Consider the following 25,842-nt stretch of genomic DNA (forward strand, 5'->3'; position numbering starts at 1 on the left):
TCTGGAAGAGAAACCAGTGTGCTCTTAACCACTGAGGCGTCTCTGGGTCCCTAGTTTATCAACTTTATTTGTATTTAAGAAATACAGCTTAACTCAGTGGCACTCTTTCCCCCCACTAGTATGTCTTCTGTGGTTTTTATAGTTTCTGTCTTCATATTTATGTGTATAATCTATTTTAAAGTAGTGTGTGTGTGTGTGTGTGTGTGTGTGTGTGTGTGTGTGTGTGTGTGTGTGTGATTTGAAGTATAGTGAAACTTCTACTTTTGTTTTTTCCAGGCCTGGAAGTTAGATCCAGAGTGAGTTAAATTCAGAGTCTTATGCAGGCTAGGCAAGCAGTATATCACAGAACTATCATATAAATCAATCTTTTTGTTTTTTTAAGAGATACTTTACCTGCTCTTAGACAAATTCAGATGTTATTTCCTTCCCTGGTGGTTCTCCCTGTTTTGCTGTAACAGGGTGATCATCTCATTGCTGAGATTGCTCTAGTTGAATAATAAATAGCAGGTCTGTAGTATCCACTTGTTTCTTTACAAATACATAGTTTACATTTTTCCTTAGATTTTATTAACTGAATGATCTCTATTTATAGATGGGTATTTTAGTGAAATGAGCTTCTATTTTATGGCAGATGTCAAGGTTCATGCTCAAATTTGCTTTTCAGTACTGGCCTTTTCCCTTCCTCTGTATCTTATGGTACTGTATCTCCAAAGCAGGGTCTCTTCTTTTTACCCCTTCCCGCTTCTCTTTCTTTCCTTAAATAATGGTAGAACAAAAAGTAAAGAGTTTGCGTGTGTTCTGTTAGCCAGGTGGCTCAGTCAGTAAAATGACTATCATACCAGCATAAGGACCTGAGCTTGGATTCCCAGTATCCATGTAAAAGGTCAGGTATGGGTCTGTGTGTCTGTAATCCCAGCCACTGGTAGGCAGAGACAGACAGCTTCCTGGAGCCACATTGTTTCTAAAAGTAAGGGGCGGGGCGAGCGCTAGGCCTCATGCTCTTTCATAGAACCTGAGTTCATTGCCCTGCAACCAAATTGGGCAGATCACAACTGCCTGTAACTCAGGTTCCAGGGGATCCAACATCCTTTTGTGGCCTCATGCGAATATGCACACTCAAATAAATCTTTAAAAAATAAAAGGTAGAGGCTGGGCAGAGTTAGCTCATGCCTTTAACCCAGCGCTTGAGAGGCAGAGGCTCTGTGAGTTTGAGGCCAGCCTGGGCTACAAAGCAAATTCCAGGATTTCCAGAACTATTACACAGAGAAACCCTACATCAAAAATAAAAACCAGGGGTTGAGGATTTAGCTCAGTAGTAGAGCACTTGCCTAGCAAGCGCAAGGCCCTGGTTTCGATCCTCAGCTGTGGCAATCAATAAATAAATAAATAAATAAAATAATAAATAAAAATAAAAACCAAAAATAAACAAATAAATATAAAAGGTAAGAGTGACTGAGGAAGACATTACAAACATGTACACACAAAAAGAATCTGTAAGTGCTCATTGAAGTCTTCTAACAGACTTTTCAAAAGAAAATCCAATAGATTTTCAAGAGTTATAGTAACTCTTGGGTTCATTTTCAGATTTTTCCATTTGTCTCAAAGGTATTTAAAGAAGTGGGGAGGGGCGCATAGCAATTGCTCATAGGTTAAGATCACTGACTGCTCTTCCAGAGGTCCTGAGTTCAATTCCCAGAAACCACATGATGGCTCATAGCCATCTGCAATGAGATCTGGTGTCCTCTTCTGGTATGCAGGCAGAATATATAATAAATAAATAAAACTCTTTTTAAAAAAGATCCAAACTGACTGATAGTTATAATTGCCAGCTTTACACAATGTAGAATTATCTTAGAAGGGATAAGAAGTGTGCTGAATTGTCAGCTTGACACGTTGTAGAATTATCTGAGAAGGAATAAGAATTGTGTTGAATGCAGTGGTACAAGCCTTTATTTAATCCTAGCATTTGAGAGATAGAGAAGTAGGTGGATCTGTTGAGTTCGGGTTTCAGAATTCCCCAGAAAGCTTCACAAAAAATTGTCTACATCTGCTTGGCCTGTGGGCATGTCTATAGGAAATTGCCTTAAGGAAATTGACTTGGCAAAATCCAGTCTAAAAGTGCAAGCCATACATTCATTTTCTCTACTCGTGACTGGGTAGCACTAGCTGCTTCAAGTTTCTGTCACCTTGACATCGTGAAGTGATAGACCATAATCTGAAATTGTAAGCTAAAATAAATTCTTGCTTTGTCAGGGGATTTTATCACACAAACCAGGAATAAGACTTGAGAGCAAACACTTAAACCCACTGGGATGTCAAGCCAACCCCTTGTTCCTGTGTTTTCTGTATCACCTACAATGTAGTTGGATTTAGAGGCTGGATTTGATCACAATGAGTTTCTCTTTTGACAGAAATGCTTTGTAGACAGTATAATACACACCTTGTTACATCATACCAATGAGCACATATCAGATCAGATTGCCCACTTATAAAGGTGCTAAAGTTGTTCATTTATTAGGGTCAGATTTTGTCAGTTTGGTTCAATAAAGTTCTTCACGAACTTAGACCTAATGGCTTAGATAGATTAGCTTAGATAGATTACTAACTTGTTTCCTCTTTCCTTTCCCAGGAATCCATACCTGTTTTGTATGTAAGCAGAGTGGGGAAGATGTAAAAAGGTGCCTTCTGCCCTTATGTGGGAAGTTTTACCATGAAGAATGTGTCAAGAAGTACCCACCAACTGTCATGCAGAACAAGGGCTTCAGGTGCCCCCTCCACATCTGTATAACTTGTCATGCTGCTAATCCAGCCAATGTATCTGCTTCTAAAGGTAGTTTTTGTTGTGGTTTTGCTTTTGTTGTTGCTGCTGCTTTTTGTTTTTTGAAACAGGGTTTCTCTGTGTAGCTTTGGTGCCTGTCATGGAACTCACTCTGTAGACCAGGCTGGCCTCCAACTCACAGAGATCCACCTGCCTCTGCCTCCCGAGTGTTGGGATTAAAAGCGTGCACCACCACTGCTGGGATGTTATTGTTTTTAATAATATAAACCAATCTTCTAATTATAAGGCTTCGATTGCTTTGGCAATATTTATTTTCAAGTGCAATCTGGAGCATCACTTCATAGACTCCTGCTTGTCAATTTGGTAAAGTAGCAACATTGTAGCCTAATAGAGTAATGAATTTCACTTATAGCATGTTGTATTCTGTGGGATTTCTAGCTGGTGGTTTAAAATATTTAGATATCTCTGGAGATTTTGTTTGAAAACATCTTCTATTCAGTGCATTTTATATCCCCTTTTAATTGTTGCTGCCATATAGATTGATTTAAGTTGTTTGATACTGGTTTTTAGTTTAGAAATATATTAGGAGATCCATGTGGAAACAAGCATCCTAGAGTACTAGGCAAACATCAGTACACTGTTCCATTCCCCTTTTTTTTTTTTTGTAATCTTTTGGTTTTTAAGACAAGGTTTCTCTGTGTAGCTCTGGCTGTCCTGGAACTCCCTCTGTAGACCAGGCTGGTCTCTGAGCTCACCTGCCTCTGCCTCGTGAGTCTATTCCTTTTCATTTTGACTTATTCAAGGCATTAGAGGATTCAAGGCAGTTATCTGGATCATGGTCCCTTGCTGAGGCAGGTGTATTTACAATTGTGCAATCCTACTCCCACTGGGTGACTAGCACAGAGCTTCCCTCTCACTATTGATTGATTAGTTGAGATTTATTTATTTATTTATCATGTACACAGAAGAGGGCGCCAGATCTCATTACAGATGGTTGTGAGCCACCATGTGGGTACTGGGAATCGAACTCAGGACCTCTGGAAGAACAATTGGTGCTCTTAACCTCTAAGCCATCTCTCCAGCCCTTTTGTTCTGTTTTTGTTTGTTTGTTTTTAGAGATAGGGTTTCTCTGTATAGTTTTGGTGCCTGTCCTAGATCTCTGTAGACCAGGCTGGCCTCAAACTCACAGAGATCTGCCTGGTTCTTCCTCCTAACGACACCACCACCCAGCTCCTCTTACTCTTAATAGTGGAACACATGTGTAAGAGCCATGATTTTAGGTAGTCCTTCTCTCTGCTGACAAATAGACTTACATAATGCACTTTGTTTCCATATGTAATCTTTTTCTCTTGCCCCTCCCCCTTTCTCTGCTGTCCATATATGTAGGTCGTCTGATGCGCTGTGTCCGCTGTCCTGTGGCATACCATGCTAATGACTTTTGTCTTGCTGCTGGGTCAAAAATCCTTGCATCTAATAGTATCATCTGCCCTAATCACTTCACCCCTAGGCGGGGTTGCCGAAATCATGAGCATGTTAATGTTAGCTGGTGTTTTGTGTGCTCAGAAGGTAAGATAATGATGACTTCTGATTTTATGAGTGGTTTCAAAGGGATTATCCAATGTTTAGACTTTATGTGTTTTGGAGTGAATATGTGGACAACTTACAAGAGATGGTTCTCTCCTTCTACCATGTGGGTCCTGGATGTCAAGCTCGGGTCTTCAAACGTGGCCCACCTCTCTGACTCTGAAAATAAGATCTCTCGGTCACCCTTTTGGCTAGACCGATGTGCTATAGAATCCCTAGGTTCTGCTTGTCTCAGCTACCCAGTGCTGGGTTTGCAGGCTGGCTTTCCTTGGTGCTGGGAATCCTACTTAGGGTCCTCATACTACAATAGCAAGCCCATTATGACCCACTGAGACATCTCTTCAGTCCCCCATGTATCCTCTTTAATTTATATACATGAGGCTGGAATATAACTCAGTTGGCATAGTACTTGCCTAGCCAACATGCCCAAAGAATTAGATTTTATATAAATTGATGTGGTGTGCACCTATAATCTTTGTGGTGTATGTCTACATCACATGAATGCAGTACCAGAGAAGGCCAGAAGATGGTATCACATCCCCTAGAACTAGAGTTACAGAAGGTTGTTAGTAACCATGTGGTTGCTGAGGATTCAAACCCTGGTCCTCTGCTAGAGCATCCCATGCTTTGAATCCCAACTGAGCCATCTTTTCAACTCCTGAAGAAAGTTTTTATCTTATTTTATACATGTATATTTATTTTTATGACAGGATCTATGTATAGGCTTGGCTGTCCTAGAACTTGCTTTGTAGACCAAACTAACCTCAGACTCACAGAGATCCACATGCTTCTGCCTCCTATGTGCCTCTATTAAAAGCAGTTACCACCATGCCCACCCTGAACAAAAGTTTCTAGAACAATATAGAAAAACTTTAGTACAGGCTAGGAAAGAAGTTCATTCATATATGTTAAAAAACAAGTCCAAAAACCACCTAAAATTCTCTCATTGTGCTAAGTCTAACCACACTGTATTTAAAATAAATTTTAATAAGAGTGTGATGGGAAATGGAATCTAAGTTATGGACCAGGAAACTCAGGTCACCCTGCTTAGAAGTGCTTCACCTGTGTGTGACTCCCCTCTGGCAACAAAGCAAAAATATAACTGTGGGCTGAAACTGCAAAGTTCTGAAGAGTTATTGTTAAGAGGGGAAGAAGAGTGAAAAGATCCAACCATGTGGAAGTGCTGTTTATGTGTTGTCAGGTACTGCTGTGTCATGTGTTGACTGTGCTCTAAAGAGTGACTTGACTATTCATTATTAAATGTTGCTATTAGGAAAATTAGATCTCAAAAAGGAAAGTGAATTCCTGAAGTGGTATGGTCTTAGAACTTAAAGCCCCTTCCTGTCACCAGCTGAATCTAGTTTTAGTGTTGGAGGGATGGTTGAGTTGGTAAAGTCCCAGCTACACAAGCATGACAACCAGAGTTCAGATTCCCTTGCTCATGTAAAACAAGAGGTACATTACTATAACATAACATGTTATTATGTTATGTTCATTGTCTAGCCAACCAGCCTAGCAGAATGGATTAGCTCCAGGTTCAGTAAGAGACCTTGTCACAACAAATAAGGTAGAAGGTGATCAAGGAAGACATCTAACACCAACCTCTGATCTCCACATGCGTGCAAACACACAAACGTACATACACAAGACTTAATTGTGCTTTTTTTCTTTTTAAGATTTATTTATTTATTATATATGCAGCATACATGACTGCAGACCAGAAGAGGGCACCAGATCTCATTACAGATGGTTGTGAGCCACCATGTGGTTGCTGGGAATTGAACTCAGGACCTCTGGAAGAGCAGCCAGTGCTCTTAACCTCTGAGCCATCTCTCCAGCCCATGTGCTTTTTTTTTTAATACTGTGGTTTCTATTTGCTATAAATAGTCTTAGGATAAAATGTTTATATTGGTATTTGTGCACATAAATTTTGTTTACTTTTTCACCTCATTGCCATAACTAGTTTTGTGGTAAAATGTAGTGTTTATTATCTGAATATGAAAAATTTTGATGTGAGCTGGGAGCTCAGGAATATTAGAACAGGCATATTGTTACAGAAAAGTCTTTCTGCGTGTGTTTCACTGAGTCCTTGACTAGATTTGCAAATAATTGATTAGGAGCTGAGCAAAAGCTATTTCCTCTGGGACTTCATCTGTAACCTTGTGGTCTAAATGCCAAGTTTTTTATTCCTATAGGAGGCAGCCTTCTGTGCTGTGATTCCTGCCCTGCTGCTTTTCATCGTGAGTGCCTAAACATTGATATTCCTGAAGGAAATTGGTATTGCAATGACTGCAAGGCAGGCAAAAAACCACACTACAGGGAGATTGTCTGGGTAAAGGTTGGTCGATACAGGTGAGTGAGCATGACAGAGAATGGCAGTCTGGTTTTTTTGTTTTGTTTTGTTTTGGTTTTGTTTTTTTTTTTTTTTGGTTTTTTTTTTTTTTTTTTTTTTTTTTGGTTTTTTGAGACAGGGTTTCTCTGTATAGCTTTGTGCCTTTCTTGGAACTTGCTTTGAAGCCCAGGCTGGCCTCAAACTCATAGAGATCCTCCTGCCTCTGCCTCCTGAGTGCTGGGATTAAAGGCGTGCACCACCACCGCCCAGCAGCAGTGTGTTCTTTATCATGCTCTGTTTATTGGGTTATGGTAGATAGACATCCTGCCTCTGGTTCCAGTCATTCACCCAGCTAACATGAACAATTTCAATATATAACAGAGCACACGATGGTTATATATTTATGAATTATTAGCTATATGTGGTATTATTGGATCCTGAGACAGGACAATCACAAGGTCGTGACGCAAGACTCTGTATCAAAACAAGTGAAAAAAGGTCTACTAGAGAAAAGTATGAAGGTTATTAACACAAAGAAATGATAAATATTAAAAGATAGAAATATTAATTATCTTGGATAGATCATTTCTGGGACTTTCTTTTTTAGTTTTTGCTTTTGAGTTAGAGTATTAACTATGTAGCCCTGGCTGACCTCAACTTGATCTCCAACTTGATATGTAAACCAGGCTGGCCTGAAACTGCCTCTGCTTCCTGAGTTTAAATCTCTCCTGGGATTAAAAATATGTGCCACCTCCTCCAGTTTCTTCTTTAAAATCTAAACTGTCTGGTATACTACTACTGTTGATAACCTCTCGATGAGCATCAGTTTCCCATTTTTTCTCCTGTTATAATTAATTTTAATAAATGTAATGTGGCTATGTGTATATGAGTACAAGAGCCCTCTGAGACCAGAAGCATGGAATTCTATGGAACCTAATGTACAGATGGTTGTGAGCTGCCTGCCATGGGTGCTGGGAATGGAACAAAGTCCTGTAGAATAGCAGCATGGGCTCTTAGTCAGATTTTCATTTCATTGTTGAAAATTCTTCAGTGAACATTATAAATATTCATGTGTCATAATTATTTTCTAAAGTAAAATAACTGATTCTTAGAAATTGTTTATGTTTGTGAGTGAGCTTCTGGAACATTCTACTTGATGTGAATGAATGAAAAAGTGCTTGATCTGCAAGTATGAGGAAGGGTTAGGGTTAGGGTGTTCTGAACCTAGCACTTTGGTAAATGGAGGCAGGTTTGGTAGCCCGTCTGCAGTTTCAGAGCTTGGGAGGCAAAGGCAAGGATCCCCGGGGTAAACGGGCTAACTACACTAGAAAGAACTAGTGAGCTCCAGCTTCGGCTTGAGAGCCTGCCTCAGTAAGTAGCGTGGGCAGTAACTCAGGAGGACACTTGTTGTTCACTTTGTGCCTGTATACAATGTGAACACTATATAAACACACATGAAAAAGAAAAAAAACTTAAATAGGTTGTTTTTCCAGTGCCTTTACGGCCTTGTAGAGGTTCCTTCTCTTTACTTGTACCTTTTCCAGGTGGTGGCCAGCGGAGATCTGCCATCCTCGAGCTGTTCCCTCTAACATTGATAAAATGAGACATGATGTGGGAGAGTTCCCTGTTCTCTTCTTTGGATCTAATGACTATCTATGGACTCATCAGGCCCGAGTCTTTCCTTACATGGAAGGAGATGTGAGCAGCAAGGATAAGATGGGGAAAGGAGTTGACGGAACATATAAAAAAGGTAATTTTACCCTTGCCATTCTTCAGGCAGGCAGAGACTTCTATGGCTGAGTATCTGCCCTGTGTTCAAGTCATGTAATGGTTCAAGAGTGTCTGAAATATTGTGATGCCTGCTTGTAATCCCAGGTCTTGAGGCTAAGGCAGAAGAATTGCAGGGTCAAGGTACCCTGTATTACATAGTGAGTTCCAGGATGATTTTTGCTACATAGTGAGGCTATGTCTCAAAGAGAAAAAAGGAGAAGACAGGTGTCTGAGCACACACCTGTGATTCCAGCTCTTCAGTGGTGAAGCCACAAGTTTAATGGCCTGGGTCATCTGAAACCATCCAATAAAACAGAATTGAGGTTATAGATGGAGTGTAATGGTACAGGGCTTGCCTGGCATTTGGCTTTTTTCTTTTTATTTATTTATTTTCTTAAGATTTATTTATTATATATACAGTGTTCTCTCTGCATGTATGCCCGCAGGCCAGAAGAGGGTGCCAGATCTCACTACAAGTGGTTGTGACCTACCATGTAGGAAAGTTAGTTACTCCATAGATCATAGTTTCAGTGTTTTAACTGTACTGTGAGGAAGACTTTCCTTGGTCTTTGCCATTCTTTGACTCAGCATCTCATCTCATCAAATAACTGAGCTGTGTAACTCATTTTAGTTTGCTGTGCAAGTACTATAACAGGTTTTTATTGTTTTTTAAGATTGGGGGATTTTTTTTCCCCACAAGTTATAAAGGCAATTAAAATTGCAGAGAAGTAAAGATTTTTAATAAACCAGTCTACCATTGAAGACAATAATGTCTGCTAAGGCTAAGATAACATCCCCTGGTATTAGCACTACTAAGTCAGTTTTGAGCTTTGTCTTTCCCTTAAGATGTAATTTTGGGGGGGGGGTCTTTGAAAGCTTTCTGAGTAAAGTAAATCTGCACATGGTGTTCCCTCAGTGAAAAACACCTTCTTCCTGTAGTTACCCTTTGAAAGACAGTATATTTCTTGTCAAATGGATATTAAAGCTTAAGAATTTGTCTGCAGGGTGAAGAGGAAAGGGATTTTAAAACTGATGCCTAGCCAGGTGGTGATAGTGCACACCTTTAATCTCAGTCCTCAGGAGGCAGAGGCAGACAGATCTATTGAGTTCCAAGACAGCCTGGGCTACACAGAGAAACAGTTTTGAAAAACAAAACTGATGCTTTCTAGTGAGATGATTCTAGAGACCTATGTTCTTTAAATTAGAACAGAATATTAGCTTATCAAATGTTTGTTTACCCTGTATTCTTAGATTTGTGAGTATATCCCTATTTGCCATATGGTTTCTGTGGAAAAACCTGGACTTCTGGTACTAATACTACAGGAGCTTGAATATTGAGTCTTGTCTCAGATAGTAACTACACCACCATTGGCTTTGTCAGTGCTAAACTGGCTGTCACTAAGGCTAGAAGAAAAGACAGAGTATAGGAAAGGCCCTGTGTCTGGCCCTGTTAAAGTTTTGGTATATTCGTCATTGTATCTATCTAGACCAAGGGCTGGCTAAATACTTAGCCCTCTAGGAATATGTCTTTTGTGGGAGAGTCTGACATAATAGGTATTGACAATCAAATGTCATTCTGTGACTGTTGGAGGAGATGTACATCAAATGCTAAACAAAAAGCCTACGTAGTCTGGGATTTGAAGTTCTGAAGTCAGGTATTTTTTACCAAGGGATGCTTTCAAGAGAGAACCATAATAATAATAGTTAACATTTATTATTCTCCAGGCCTGTGCAATGTTTCCTGTTTTAAGTTTTTACAGTAACCCTATGAGTAGTTAGCATCCTGATTTTGCAGGTAAAGAATTGGCCATGTAAAAGTTACATTATTTGAAACTGGATTTGGTGGGTCATGCTTTTATCCCAGCACTGGGGAGGCAGAGGCAGGCGGATCTCTGAGTTCAAAGCCAGCCTGTTCTACAAATCGAGTTCCAGGGCAGCCAGGGCAGTTACACATAGAGACCTTGTCTCAAAAAACTGGGGGTGGGAGGTGGACAAGTTACATTATTGGCCTAAGGTCTCTGTGCTGCCCAGTGAGTTGTGCAAGAAGGGTTTTGCTGTGGTGATTAGACTGAAATTCCAATTTTTTTTTTTTCTTTTTCCTTCCTTGATTTTGAGACAGGCTCTCAACATAGATTATAAGATGAGATCCTTTATTTGGAATGATGAATGAAAATAGATGGTGTGAGTAGTTCTAAGAAGAGAAGATTAAGCCAGGCGGCAGTGGTGCATACCTTTAATCCCAGCACTTGGGAGGCAGAGGCAGGAGGATCTCTGTGAGTTCGAGGCCAGCCTGGTCTACAGAGTGAGATCCAGGACAGGCACAAAACTACCCAGAGAAACCCTCTCTCAGGAAAAAAAAAGGGAAAAAGAGAAGATTAAACTATAATAGGGAATTAATTATGAGCGGAACAGGATAAACACTGAAGACAAGGCAAGAGATGCATAATAATCACAAGGTATTCAATATTGGTCAGAGGAGAGAATTTCTTCCCTTTGCGGGGTGGGGGGTTAGACATGGTCTCTGTAGCTTTGGAGCCTGTCCTGGAACTTACTCTGTAGACTAGGCTGGCCTCGAACTCACAGAGATCCTCCTGCCTCCCGAGTCCTGAGATTAAAGGCGTGTGCAACCACCACCTAGTGGAGATATTTCTTTAAAGAAGTAACAGAAAAGCTACAAAAAGGAGAGAGGGAAAGATTAGAATTCTGGTTGAAAAACAATGAATTAAAAGTTTATGTTGAGAAAACTTGGGAGTCAGATTTGTTGGATTTTTTAGGTATTGCAATCTAAGAATTATGAAAGCCTGGGTGAATTTAGATTAGATACAAAGATCTACTTGTTGGAACCCATGGTGAAATTTACAGAATGAGTATTAAGAGTAGGCGCTAGAGGGAAGGAGAACTTCATCTTTGAAATTCTTCAAGAGTGTAGCGGGCACATTGTCCATGGAACCTAGGAAATTGTGCTCAGGAAGCAGCACAGTTTTTGTTTTTCTCTGACTGTAACAGTGTGTTTTTTTGGTTTTGGTTTTTCGAGACAGGGTTTCTCTGTGTAGCTTTGGAGCCTGTCCTGGAACTCACTCTGTAGCCCAGGCTGGCCTTGAACTCACAGAGATACACCTGCCTCTGCCTCCTGAGTGCTTGGATTAAAGGCGTGTGCCTTCACCGCCCCAGCCCGTGTGTATTTTATATTTATTGATGGGTTGTATTTGATCTTAATGTTATGTCTGAATACTTTGGAGACTTACATAACCATTTAAAAATTGATGATACAGTTTTGGTTTTTCACGTAATTGTAATGATGATCTATTGTTGCTAGGACATGGATTTTCTTTCCTTTTTTCCCCCCGGGGACGGGGTATCTCGAGACAGAGTTTCTCTATGTAGCCTTGGCTGTCCTAGAACTCACTCTGTTTCTGCCTGCCTCTGCCTCCTGAGTGCTGGGATTAAAGGTGTGCACCACACTGCCTGGCAAGACATGGGATTTTCTTTAGCTTAAAAGGGTAGATAGAGTAAAATAAGTATACCCAATATTTTTGGTTTTGTTTTAAATGATTTTGTTTTGTTTCCTCAGCTCTTCAGGAAGCTGCAGCAAGATTTGAAGAGTTAAAGGCCCAAAAAGAGCTGAGACAGCTGCAGGAAGATCGGAAGAATGACAAGAAGCCACCACCTTATAAACATATAAAGGTGAGGGACCAGTCTTGGGAGGCTATGTCTTAGAGTGACACTGTATGGCTCCTTTTCCTTGCTCATGGTCAACATTTAAAAATTGCTTTGACAGTTGAACGCATAAAAATAGAAAATTACAGCAGTGGTGGCTGTAATCCCAGCACTCGGGAGGTGGAGGCAGGTGGATCTCTGAGTTTGAGGCCAGCCTGGTCTACAGAGTGAGTTCCAGGAGAGGCTCCAAAGCTACAGAGAAACCCTGTCTTGAAAGAAAAAAAAAAAAAAAGTAATTTGTTGTCATTTCCAGCACAGTTGTGGGAGTTCTCTCCTTGTCAGACTTGGCAATAATCTCCCGTGCCCACTGAATCTCACTGCCCCTCTTCAGGATTACTATTAGCATTTTGTGGGTTTTTTTTTTTTTTTTTTTTTAAGATGTTATGAATAATTGATTCCTCCGCTTCCAGTAAAGGTGATTATTTGTATATATTAATTTTAATAACATCTGTCAGACCCTGGTTTTGCATTCTTTTGGCCTACCAACTTTGAAATTGAATTTTTTCCCCTAGCACTAGAGGTTAGAGGCAAGCACTCTACCACCCAGCCACAGTCTCCCAACCCCACCCCTTTTTAACTGGTGATGGGCTTACAGTTGTCCAGGCTTGCCTTTAATTTGTGATCTCCTGTCTTAGTCTCCCAAATAGATGGAATTAAAGGTATATACCAGCACACTTGGCTTAAAATTTACATTTCATGTTTCAACTATGGCTTTATTATTACATGAGCTGCGTCAGTCTTGAGTTCTTCAAACCATGTAAAATAGGTCATAACTTGAAGTGATAATTGTCTATTAAAGGTCTTGGATTGTTTTATGTTTACTTCCATGGTACTATGTACTTCTCCAGGTGAACCGTCCAATTGGCAGGGTACAGATCTTCACTGCAGACTTGTCAGAAATTCCCCGTTGCAACTGTAAAGCTACTGATGAGAACCCCTGTGGGATAGACTCAGAGTGCATCAACCGGATGCTGCTCTATGAGTGCCATCCCACAGTGTGTCCTGCTGGAGGGCGCTGTCAGAACCAGTGCTTCAGCAAGCGCCAGTATCCAGATGTCGAAATTTTTCGCACTTTACAGAGAGGCTGGGGTCTCCGGACAAAAACAGATATTAAAAAGGTAAAGAAAAACTTAAATTATAAGGGTTGTTGTTTTCTTGAAGTAAGTGGTTCTTCTTGACGAACATGAGAATATTACATAGAGGACACAGAATTAGGGATTATAATAAGCTCCAAAGTGTAGAGAGGCTTGAGAGCAGATGGTCTTGTCATCAAAGTCCTTACACTGGTCGTGTTCACTATGTAGAATAAAACGGGGAAATACTTAGAGACATTGTGAGATTATTTACACTTTTGTGGAAATTCTAGAGCCATTAGTGAAGGTGGAGGAAAAGATGGTTATAATATTTTAATAAGATATTTTAATCGGGACAAACAGTTTGGTGTTATTAAGTGTGATACGCAGTGTTAAGCTTTCACAGTGAAAAGCAGGGAATCTTCAACATGATTTGTGGAGGGCCTCCGCCACCTCCTCCTTCATTGAAGGCAAATCAAAGTTTATTAAGAGGAGTGTGTGTGTGTGTGTGTGTTATTATTTAATTTTATTTATTTATTTTTTGCTTACTGTATGTCTGTATGAGGGTGTCAGATCCCCTGGAACTGGAGTTACAGACTGTTGTAAACTGCCATGTAATTACTAGGAATTGAACCCAGGTCCTCTGGACAAACAGCAGTGCTTTAAACTGTTGAGCCATCTCTCCAGCCCCTTGAATTTTGAGAAAGGTGGATGGAAAGGAAGTCAGACATGCCCAAGAATGTAGGTGTGGGCTTTTCAAAGAGGAGTTGCCAGGATCTTCAAGGGTTTTGTTTGTGTTTTTTGTTTGTTTGGTGGTTGGGTTTTTGTTTGTTTATTTTGATTCTTCAAGACAGAGTTTCTCTCTGTTGCCCTGGCTGTCCTGATATTAAAGTCACAGAGATGCGCCTGCCTCTGCCTAAGTGCTGGACACCTGGATGTTCAAGTTTTTAACAGATAATATTATACATTCTGTATAGAAAAATAAGTCTTATTTGACAATTTAGTAAAATAAACCTTATTTTCATAATTTCTAAAGAATTTTGTTGGGGGCTGGATAGATGTCTCAGTGGTTTAGAGCACTGGCTGTTCTTCCAGAGAACCCAGGTTCAGTTCCCTGTACCATATGGCAGCTCACAGCTGTAGTTGCAGGGAGATCCAGAATCTTCACACAGGCAAAACACCAATGCACATACGATAAAAATAAAAAAATTTTTTAAAGAAGAATGTTGTTGAGGTTTCTAGGAAGCACAATGAAGCCATTTACCAAATATTTATCTTTTTGCCAGCCAGGGTAAGTATTAAAGTCTGGAATGGTATAATTGTGTTCTCCAGAGTAGGGTGGACAATAGTATGAAATGTAGAAGGAAAGTCAGCAGGGCGAGCTCCAAGAAAGATGAAATAGTTGAAACTGGCTTCAGGCCCTCAGACTGGTAACAGAATGACTTGTGTTTTTTATTACTTCTCAGTTTCTAATTCTGGTGGTTCTTAAGTGTGCCTTATACCCTAGGGCTTTTCTGCTGGTGGGAATGAGGAAGTGATTTTCTTCCTGAAGTGATTTTGGCACCATAGTTAATAAAATGCACATAGTCTAATTTGGAGAATCATCCATATTACTTTTAAATAAAAGTTGCACATATAAACACCAGTGTACTTTACCATTAAGTTATGAACTGTTTCTTATTCTAGGGTGAATTTGTGAATGAATATGTGGGTGAGCTAATAGATGAAGAGGAATGCAGAGCTCGAATCCGTTATGCACAAGAACACGATATCACTAATTTCTATATGCTCACTCTAGATAAAGTAAGTATTTGTCTCAGACCCAAGTTCTAGACTGTCCACATACATGAGAATTTTCTTGAACTTGATTCTGGAGAGGGTTAAATTTCTCATTTTTAACAGTAAAGCTGTTTTCAGTACTCTGTTTGAATGGTCTAATATAATTTGTGGGTTTTTTTTAATGCCATAAAAGTATATGAAAAGGCCACAAGAGTTAATAATCTTTATCCTTTTATTTTACAAACTGGAGGACTAATTTGTTAATGTTTAACTAGTATATTGTGATGATCAGGAAAATCTGGTCCTCCCTCTTCCTAAAGCTACAACCCTTTACAGTTCCTTGTGTTCATTGCTACTTTATAACTATAATTTTGCTACTGTTATGAATCGTAATGTAGATATCTATATTTTCTGATCTTTTTGGGGTTGTGACCCACAGGTGTATGTAAATTATAAAACTTAAGAAATCAAGTAAGTATCTTTTTTTAAATGCTTTATTTTGGGGTTATTGGAATTACATTTTGGAAGAAATTTTCAAGTGTGCCTATTTCTTATATATCTACAGTTCTTTGTGCTTGAATATTAAATTCCAGTGAATGTTTTTCCTATACAATGATTTTAGAGGTCTCCCTTTGCTAGTACGAGAATTGAACTTAGAAACCTATGCACCCTAGTCAAACATTGTACAACTGAACTACATCTTCAGCCTATTTTACTTCTGTTTATTTATGTTATGACATTTTGTTTGTTATTTTATGCTTTGTTATTTCATGTTGGTTACTTTAGGTTAGGGTTGTTGTAGTTGAATTTGAATCTTAGTAGGTTACCTCAGCCGGCCTAGAAGTTGCTCTTGTTCTGCTTCTGCATTCTCAGTACCTGGGGTTACATTGGTGCCCCATTATGCTTAGACTAACAACTCCTTTTTTCTTCCGGAGCTGAGGATCGAACCCAGGGCCTTGTGCTTGCTAGGCAAGTGCTCTACCACTGAGCTAAATCCCCAACACCTAGACCAACAACTCTTTTCCTGGCATTTACCTGTGTAGATATTTCTTAAGTTGTACTCTTGTAGTTTTGAGTCTTTTCTGCAAGACATTCTCAATTATACTTTGGGGTAGGGTATCAGATTAAGTACTTAAATTTCATTAAATTATTTTTAATGTACCCCTGGTCTGTAAACTTTCTAATTTAGAAAACAGAATAAGCTGCTGCTTCTCTGAGGCATTGGTTCTTAAACTTCAGTATAGATCCGAATCCCCTAGGTGGGCTTGTCATAACAACACATTGTTAAACCCACATAGACTTTCCTCTTTCGTATATTTAAAGCATAACCTTCAAGTGGAGTTGGTGGTGATACTGGTCCATGGGTGACATTGGTAGAACCACCACTCTGAGAAATCTTGACTTTTAAAAGGATCCACTTCATCTTATTATAGAAAATAGTTTTCTGCATAGCAGAGGTTTCAGGAAATCTAAACAGGTAGCTTTTCTTGAAATTCTAGGATCGAATTATTGATGCTGGTCCAAAAGGAAACTACGCTCGGTTCATGAACCACTGCTGCCAGCCTAACTGTGAAACACAGAAGTGGTCTGTGAATGGAGACACGAGAGTTGGTCTTTTTGCTTTGAGTGACATTAAAGCAGGTAAGGTCATTAAAGACCCTGGAGCTTAGGCCTGGGTTTCAAGTTCTTCATTTACATCTGAAAATCTTCTATGTCCTCCACTTAGACCGTAAATCTCCCAATTCCCAAGGATATGTAGACATGTAAAGACTTTCTAGGTGATGCAGGGCATAGTGGTGGCACACACTTTCAATCCCAGGACTTAAGCACTCGGAAGGCAGGGGCAGGTGGATCTCTGAGTTCGAGGACAGCCTACAGAATGAGTTCCAGGACAGCCAGGGGCTACATAGTGATACTTACAGGTGGTACTTTAGCATGCTTTTCTATGTTGTATATTGTTTTCCAGGGTTTTTTTTTTCCTTTTTAATCTGATAAATAGAGGTATAATTATAATTTTAACCATCTTACCTGTGCAGTTCCAAGGTATACCTATTTGTACAACTGTTACTTTCTGCCCCAAAAGACTTTCATCTTCCCATCTAAAGCTCTTCCTGCTTCCCTCTCTTCAGGAACCTTTCTACTTAAGAAATTCTGTCTCTGAATTTGACTGGGATTTTCCCCCCTTTCTTTAGTAGAGGAGAGCGTTGGGGTCTGTTTCTTTGTTTGTTTTTGGAGACAGGGTTTCTCTGTGTAGCCCTGGCTGTCCTGGAACTCACTCTGTAGACCAGGCTAGCCTCAAACTTACAGAGATCTGCCTGTCTCCAGCTCCTGTTTGTTTGTAATTTTTGATGATTTTATGTGTACTGGTGTTTTGCCAGCAAACTGGAGTTGCAGACAGAACTCCCATTTGGATTCGAGGAATTGAACCTGGGTCCTCGGGAAGAGCAGCCAGTGCTCTTGACTATTTCTCCAGGGCCAGTTTGGTTTTTTTGGTTTTCTCAATGTGTACACCAGACTAGCCTTGAACTCTACCTGCTTCTGTTGGAATTAAAAGCAACATGCCTGGCTTGGCAGGAACTTTGTATAAAGAGAATCACATAATAGTCCTTTTGTGACTAGTTTCTTTCATTTATCATAGTGACTTTAAGGTTGAACATAAATAGGTTTAAGGTTTAAAAAAAAAACAAAAAACACTTAATTTGAGACAGGGTCTCACTGCATATAGCCTTGGCTGGCCTAGAAATCGCCATGTTGACCAGGCTCCCCTTGAACTCATAGCCTCTGCTTCTTGAAGTCCATCAAAATTGTCCTGCCTTAGAAACTTGTAGCTTCTCCAGTCAGTCTCCTTTTTCACTTTGCCTTCCATATTTGCCACAATATCCCCATGTAAATCAAACAATCTTCTGCCACCCATCTCCATGTCTTTAGGGAGTGAGAGACTCAAGTCATGGGGTTGGGAATCTGTATACTCAACAAATATCTTACCACTGAACTTCTCACCAATCCCCAAGATTATGTTATAAAACCACTGATTTCTGAGATAACCCGAGAAGTGGTAGTTTGGACATACTATTACTCAGTTCTGTCATGGTCTTGTAAGAATTTAAGAGTGAGGTGATTTAACCCCAAGCAAGTATTGAGATACTTGTGAGTAAATCTGATATGAGTGACTACTAGTTTGATGGTATACTCATATGATGAATTTTTTCCCTATCAATCACATTTTTGTTGTGGAACAATAACTGAGGAACAACTTAAGGTATATGGAAATGGGTATTTATTTGGGCCTAATGTTTGAACAATCTCTCTATGGTAGTGGTTTTTTAGCTGAGGATCGAACCTAGAGCCTTGCACTTGCTAGGCAAGCGCTGTACCATTGAGCTAAATCCCCAACCCGTCTATGGTAGTTTTTTGTTGTTTGTTTTTTTATCTTTTTATTACTTATTTATTATGTATACAGAAGAGTGCGCAAGATCTAATTACAGATGGTTGTGAGCTACCATGTGGTTGCTGGGAATTGAACTCAGGACTTCTGGAAGAGCAGTCAGTGCTCTTAACCTCTGAGCCATCTCTTCAGCCCATTTTTTTGTTTTTTGTTGTTTGAGACGGTTCCTCTGTGTAGTTTTGGTGCCTGCCCTGAATCTCGCTCTGTAGACCAGGCTGGCCTTGAACTCACAGTGATCTGCCTGCATCTGCCTCCCGAGAGCTGGGATTAAAGGTGTGCATCACCACTGGCCAGCTGTATATGGTGGTGTGTGTTTGTTTGTTTGAGACAGGGTTTCTCTGTATAGTTTTGGTTCCTGTCCTGGATCTTGCTCTGTAGACCAGGCTAGCCTTGAACTCTCAGAGATCCGCCTGCCTCTGCCTCCTGAGTGCCCCAAGTGCTGGGATTAAAGGCGTGCGCAGCCGCCGCCGCCACCACCACCACCACCACCACCACCACCACCACCACCCACCCCCAGCAGTAGTTTTTAAATGTACAGAAAATACCTGATTTTTCAAAGTTAATTTTTCTAGGGCTATGATAGCAGACTAGCTTAGACAGTTTTTGTTGTATTGTTTTTAAGATTTTTTTTTAATTTATGTATATGTGTATGTGTATATGTGTCTCTTAAGAGTGTGTGGTTGCCAATGGAGTCCAGAAGGGGGCCCTAGAGTTAGAAGAGCTAGGGTTAGAGGTGGATATGATCTGCTGGATATAGGTTCTGGGAACTAAACTCAGGACCTCTAAAAGAGCATTAAACACTCTTAACTACCACCTCTCCAGTCCTCTATTATATTTTGGGTTAGTGTTCTGTTTTTGTTTTAAGACAGTCTCACTGTGTAGTTCTGGCCAGCTACCCTTGAATTTGGAGTTCTGCCTCTGTCTTCCAGTGCTGGGATTAAAGATGTAGACCACCATGCCCTGCTTTGTAGCTCATTTATGCTAGGCATTTGCTCCTGCACTGTGGTATGCCACTGTCCTCTACTCATATAAATTGTTAAAATGAGAATAGGATAATTAGCATCACCCATATTTGGACCAGTAATTCTACAAGGCAGTGTGAGGTGGGAACCCCAGCCTTGCTGTTAACCCTGGTTGGTCTTGGTTTTTGTGGGTTTTTTTTTTTTGTTTTGGGGTTTTTTCCAGCCTCTCAGTGATCTAACTACATATGATCCTTAATTCTGCAATATAAGCCTAAGTCACTTGGTTTTATATTTTTGTTCCACTAAAGAAATAATGATTTCCAACATCTGTTGAAAACCTTCTTTTCTTGGTCTCACTGTTGGAATGTATATCAGAGCTGCCAAAATGATTAAGTAGGTAAAGGCTTACTGGCCAATCCTGGTGACCTGAGTTGGATTTCTAGAATCACATAGTGTGAAAGGAGAAAACCAAGTCACAAGTTGTCCACTGACCTCCACACATGCACCCCCATATACATACATACACATACAGACTCGCTCATATGCTCACAGACAAAACAAATGTTCTAAAATTTTAAATAAAAAATAGAACATTGGGGCTGGAGAGATGGCTTGGTGGTTAAAAGCACTGACTGCTCTTCTAGAGGACCTGGGTTCAATTCCCAGCACCTACATGGCAGCTCACAACCATCTGTAATTTCAAGATCTGACACCCTTACAAAGACATATATACAAGCAAAACACAAATGCACATAAAATAAAAAGTGGAAAAAAATAGAGTATCGGTCTGCAGTTACTAATATTCCTGAAACTTGATGATTTTGAGTATGAATGATTAACCTTGCATGTTAGTGGTGAATTTATAAAAAAAATACATGTATTCATATTCATATAACATTCTCATATCTGTTAGGCCTACTTACTTTTGAGTTTGAGTGTTTATTATGTTTTATTTCCTTTTAGTTCTGATTCACTAAAGTCAGGTCTGATTCATTTTTTTGCTTTATTCGGATTTGTTATTGTTTAAGACAGGGGCTAATTCAGCCTTTTAACCTCTGGGATTATCGCTGTAAACTACCTTGCCCAGCTCGAGGAGTACATTTTTGTGCCTTAATTTAATACAGTTTTGGTTTTGGTGTTATTGTTTGTTTGTTTGTTTGTTTTTTAGTTGGGGGAGGCTTTGCTAGGGATAAACCCAGGGGTTCTCACATACTAGGCAAGCCGATCTTTAAACTTTATATGGATACTGTGGATATTGTGTTGTATTCTCTGAATAGATGTATGATATTATTTCTCCATTTATAACGTGGGATGTTTGGCCTGCTGTGGTAGCACATACTTATAATCTCAGTACTCCAGAAGTAGACACTGGAAGACTACACTGTTGGTTTAAGGTTTGCCTGGTCTACACGAGATGCCGTCTCTCTTTGAATGAATAAATCTACTCCAAGTTCAAATCCCCTAACCAGGTTATGTCATTACTAGCATGTATCACCCATCTGTGATCTTACTCTCCTTATAGTATTACTGTGCAGTGAAATGCCTCCTTCCCTGAATGCTGCCAAGTAGGGTATATTCACAGGTTCACGGGGACACACAACTGGCAGGGGCTCTTCCAGTTTGCATTCCCCATGCCTGGATACTGACAAAAGTGAGTGTGTGTGTGTGTGTGTGGAGAGAGAGAGAGAGAGAGAGAGAGAGAGAGAGAGAGAGAGAGAGAGAGAGAGAGAGATATCAGATGATGGTCCCTGCCTTTACCTTGTTTTGAGACAGGATTTCTTCGTTGGTTCTCTGTTGCTTACACTAATCTTGATGGCCCTTGAGCTCATAGCGATTCTTCAGTCTCCACTCAGACAGCTTTCATGTGGATTCTTAGAATTCAAGCTCAGGCTCTCATGCTTACATAGCAAGTGCTTTTAACCACTGAGCCATCTCCTCAGACCTGTTTTGTTTTGTTAAGATGTAGTCTCACTCCGTTGAGTGCTAGTGTGATACTCACTATACACTCATCTTCCTGCCTGTGCCGTTGAGTGCTGGGATTACAGTGTGTGCCAACATCCTACCATCAAGTTGTATGTTTTTTAAAAAATAAAGGGTTTTTTTTTTTGTTTGTTTGTTTAAAGATTTGTTTATTATGCATACAGTGCTCTGCCTGCAGGGATACATGCAGGCCAGAAGAGAGCACCAGATGTCATTACAGATGGTTGTGAACCACCATGTGGTTGCTGGGAATTGAACTTAGGACATTTGGAAGAACAGCCAGTGCTCTTAGCCTCTGAGCCATCTCTCCAGCCCCGATACAGGTTATTTTAAATATCCCTTGCTGCTTAAAATTCTGTTACATACCAGGCGTGGTGGCCCATTCCTTTAATCCTGGCACTTGGTAGGTAGAGGCAGGCAGATCTCAGTTAGTTCAAGGCCAGCCTAGTCTACAGAGCTAGTTCCAGGACAGCTAGGGCTGTTACACAGGGGAACCCTGTAAAGGGGGGTGGGAGGCAGATAACATCTGTTACATTAGCTAATTAATAACACAGATTTAAAATTTTGTTTTTTTAAAGTTATTCTCACCCAGATGTGGTAGTACATGCCTTTAATGCTAGCACTCAGCAGGCAGAGGCAGGAGGATCTCTGATTTCTGGGATAGCCAAGACTACAAAGAGAGACCCTATTTCAAACAAAAAATAAAAGTAAAATTATTCAATTAGAAGTTATTGTCATTTATAATTAACAAATAATATAACCATGTATGTTAATATTTTTGTGGTTTTTATACAGGCACTGAACTTACCTTCAATTACAACTTAGAGTGTCTTGGGAATGGAAAAACTGTCTGCAAATGTGGAGCCCCAAACTGCAGTGGCTTCTTGGGTGTGAGGCCAAAGGTACTACTTTCTAAACTTTTATATTAGCAACAATGGTATGTCTTCCCTGTACCATTGTTAGAGATAGTGGTGCTAGGGATGAGTTTTTATTGTAAGAAGCTAGTCTTTGGAATAATACAATTCATTATCAGTAGTACCACTGACAGTTTACTGAGCAATCTCATGATCTAGTTGGTATTGCTGTAGTGTTTTGAGCAATTTTGACTTAATAGTACTTTTCTAGCCAAAAGAAAAACAAATGGCTACGAAATAAAAACTGTGAAGTGGGTTACTTTGTGGTCTCAGCTCACCTCATACCTTCTACTGAGCTACTTAGATTCCCCAAGTGTGTGGTTGTCTTTTTTTCTTTCTAGAGGTATCAGTAGAGTTTATTACACTGTAATAGATACTATAGATAGATATAGATTATTGGACTGATGAGGTAGCTCTGTGGTAGGATGCTTTCCTGGCCCATGCTAAGCCATGGGTTCATCACCAAAAAATAGAGAGAGAGAGAAAACTCAATCTCACTATTATAACAAAGTCTAATCATTATTGTATCTTCCTGTGTTTATGTACATTTAACTGAGTTACAGTGCTGTAATTGTTAAGGAGATTTGTCTTTTGTGTTATGTGTGTGGGTGTTTTGCCTGTGTAGATGTCTGTATCACCTGAATGCAGTATCCTGAGAGACCACCAAGGGCATTGGAGCCCCTGGAACTGGAATTAGAAACAGTTGTGAATCTCCTTGTGGAATCCAACCCAAATCCTCTGGAATACTAGCCAGTGCAGCTCTCCTGTGCCTCCTACCCTTTTTTCTTTTTTTTTTCAATTTTTTTTCTATTTATTTTTTTTGGAGCTGAGGATCGAACCCAGAGCCTTGTGCTTGCTAGGCAAACACTCCACCACTGAGCTAAATCCCCAACCCCCTTTTATTTATTTATTTATTTATTTATTTATTGGTTTTTTGAGACAGGGTCTCTCTGTGTAGCTTTGCATCTTTCCTGGACTCACTTGGTAGCCCAGGCTGGCCTTGAACTCACAGAGATCCTTCTGCCTCTGCCTCCCGAGTGCTGGGATTAAAGGTGTGTGCCACCACCGCCCGGCACCATTTTTTCAAAGAGACTCTCACTGTCTTGTCCAGCACAGCCTTGAACTTGAGTCTGTCCTCCTGGCTCTGCCCCTTACGTGCTGGGGTTACAAGTGTGCAACCCCATTCCTGGCTGCTGTTTTTTGCTTGTTCATTTGTTTTTCTCTTCAATTTATTTTGTATGTGTACATACAAAACATAATATTTGTACATACATATAACACATGTATGAGTGTTATAGGGTGGTTAGAAGACAACCTACAGGAATCATGTAAGTGCTGCCTTCAAGACCACGGCCTTTATCTATTGAGCCATCTCTCAGACCCCTGATGGCTTCTTTTTCTTTTTTGTTTTGTTTTTGTTTGTTTGTTTGTTTGTTTGAGACATGATCTCAGTATGTAAGTCTGGCTGTCCTGGAACTCACTATGTAGAGTAGGCTAGCCTCAAACTCATAAAGATCCACTTGCCTCTGCTTCCCAAATGCTGTGTACTACCATGCCTGGCTGCCAAGCCTAATGACCTGAATTCAGTCTCCAAAGACCTAAGGTAGAAGTAGGGAACCGAGTCCTTCAAACACACCATGGCACATTTGTGCCCATACATAGACACATACACAATAAGTGGATGGAGTAAAACTTTTTACTTCAAACAAGTTGGGCAGTAGTGGCGCACACCTTTAATCCCTGCACTCGGGAGGCAGAGCCAGGTAGATCTCTGTGAGTTCGAGGCCAGCCTGATCTACAGAGCAAGATCCAGGATAGGCACCAAAACTACATGGAGAAACCCTGTCTCAAACCCCGTCCCCAAATAAAATTTGCATACCTGAGTTGTTGACAGGTTGTTGACTGATCAATATCTGGCCTCCAGAATCAACCCATTGTCACGGAAGAAAAGTCAAGGAAATTCAAGAAGAAGCAACATGGGAAGCGCAGGAGCCAGGGTGAAGTCACAAAGGAAAGAGAGGATGAATGTTTCAGTTGTGGGGATGCTGGTCAGCTCGTCTCCTGCAAGAAGCCAGGCTGCCCGAAAGTTTATCATGCCGACTGTCTCAATCTGACCAAGCGACCAGCAGGTTGGTGCCAAAGTCCATTCAGAGCACTCCTTGTTCTCTGTCAGTTTTCAGGATCTGATGCCACTTGCTTCAGTCTGAAAGAGAATGCTATTTGTGAGCATATGTCAACTGTTGAGGGATCTGGGATCTGGTCTGTGTTTTTATTTTGGCAATGAAGATTTGTTTTCTGTCCATATGTGCATGAGGAAAAGGCAATGAAGGTTGATGAAATTGCTTGTTGCAGATAGTTGAAAGAGTTTGCATGGAAAGACAGGCAGGTGACCCTAAGGCAACTAAGTCATGTTTCCTTTCCAGAGGAAGAGGATAAGGGCATAGTAGAGACTTTAGATGTGCAAGTCATTGAAAGCTGGGTCAACAACCTTTTACCCACAGTTTCTCTCAACCCTGCAGCAGTGTCCTACCCTGCAATGTAGACTTTTTCTTTGTAGATGAAGTAGTTGTGTCAGTTTACACATAAGACAGCTGCTCAGGTAGATGAGGGAAACTGGAATTTGTCTTGGGAAAAGTTGATATCCTTTGGGCAGTGACATGGGTCTTAGGATTTTAGCCATTTGGACAGGCTAACTATTGTAAAATACAAACAGCAGATGCATATGGGGCTATTTCAAAGGGGTGTTAATAAATACATATCTCTAATGCCTGCTGACAAAGTGGACAACTTTTGGAGTCAATGGAGTGTGTTTTTGAATTGGTTTTCTTTCAGTTTGTGTAGTCCAGGGTCATGATAGAACAGAAAATCAAGTAGAAGGTCAAAGCCATTGTGTTGAAATGTCAGTACCAGGAAGTAGAAATGGGATTTTTTTCAGAATCACAGGATAGGACTGGCATGATCTTGCTTGTGTTCCATCAGTGAGTTCTAACCTAGTTTATTTGGAGGTAGGAACACTTCCATGCTTCATGGGGACATAGACACAAGTTTAGGTCAGTTTTAGGTCTTACCCCATTTCTACATGGACAATCCAGATAAAGCTTTGTGCTGTTTTCAAGACTTAAATTCAGCAAAGGTGAGTCGGCTTCCCTTATTATTTTCTCAATTGTGTGTATTTACCCTGTTTCTGTTGAAAACAAAATAAGCAAGAATGTTGAAAAGCTGGAATGTTCCTCTTTGAGTTGGGTATTTAAAAGCTGGTCTATATCTGGGCATGGTGATATACCTAGAACTGTAAGTTAAGGCAACCCCGGGCTACATAGTGATGCCCTGTCTCAAGTAACACAAAACAAACTAAATAATAAAAGCTCTTTTAGGACAAACAGAATTTGTGAAAAATGCAGAAGTAGTAATAATTGTTTCATCTAAGAGGAACTTTGGGGTTTATTTGGTTGGTTTCCTACTGTGCAGCCCTTGCTAGAAATAGTCTCTTGCTTGTGTTTAGTTGAT

General features: G+C 40.2%; 1 protein-coding gene across 6 annotated transcripts in view; it reads left to right on the forward strand.

The window, feature by feature from the left end:
- The window catches only part of Nsd1 (nuclear receptor binding SET domain protein 1), a 109,254-nt gene that overhangs the window by 77,002 nt on the left and 6,410 nt on the right, over positions 1–25,842 (forward strand). For all 6 annotated transcript variants that reach the window (XM_036188186.1, XM_036188184.1, XM_036188187.1 and 3 more), the window contains 10 exons: positions 2,630–2,830; positions 4,166–4,345; positions 6,559–6,715; positions 8,240–8,445; positions 12,037–12,149; positions 13,031–13,300; positions 14,942–15,058; positions 16,534–16,675; positions 22,217–22,323; positions 24,260–24,464. In XM_036188186.1, coding sequence (XP_036044079.1) covers positions 2,630–2,830; positions 4,166–4,345; positions 6,559–6,715; positions 8,240–8,445; positions 12,037–12,149; positions 13,031–13,300; positions 14,942–15,058; positions 16,534–16,675; positions 22,217–22,323; positions 24,260–24,464 — 1,698 coding nt within the window. The remainder of the gene's footprint in view (positions 1–2,629; positions 2,831–4,165; positions 4,346–6,558; positions 6,716–8,239; positions 8,446–12,036; positions 12,150–13,030; positions 13,301–14,941; positions 15,059–16,533; positions 16,676–22,216; positions 22,324–24,259; positions 24,465–25,842) is intronic.

The sequence above is a fragment of the Onychomys torridus genome, chromosome 5 (assembly GCF_903995425.1).
Source record: "Onychomys torridus chromosome 5, mOncTor1.1, whole genome shotgun sequence".
NCBI classification, from domain to species: Eukaryota; Metazoa; Chordata; class Mammalia; order Rodentia; family Cricetidae; genus Onychomys; species Onychomys torridus.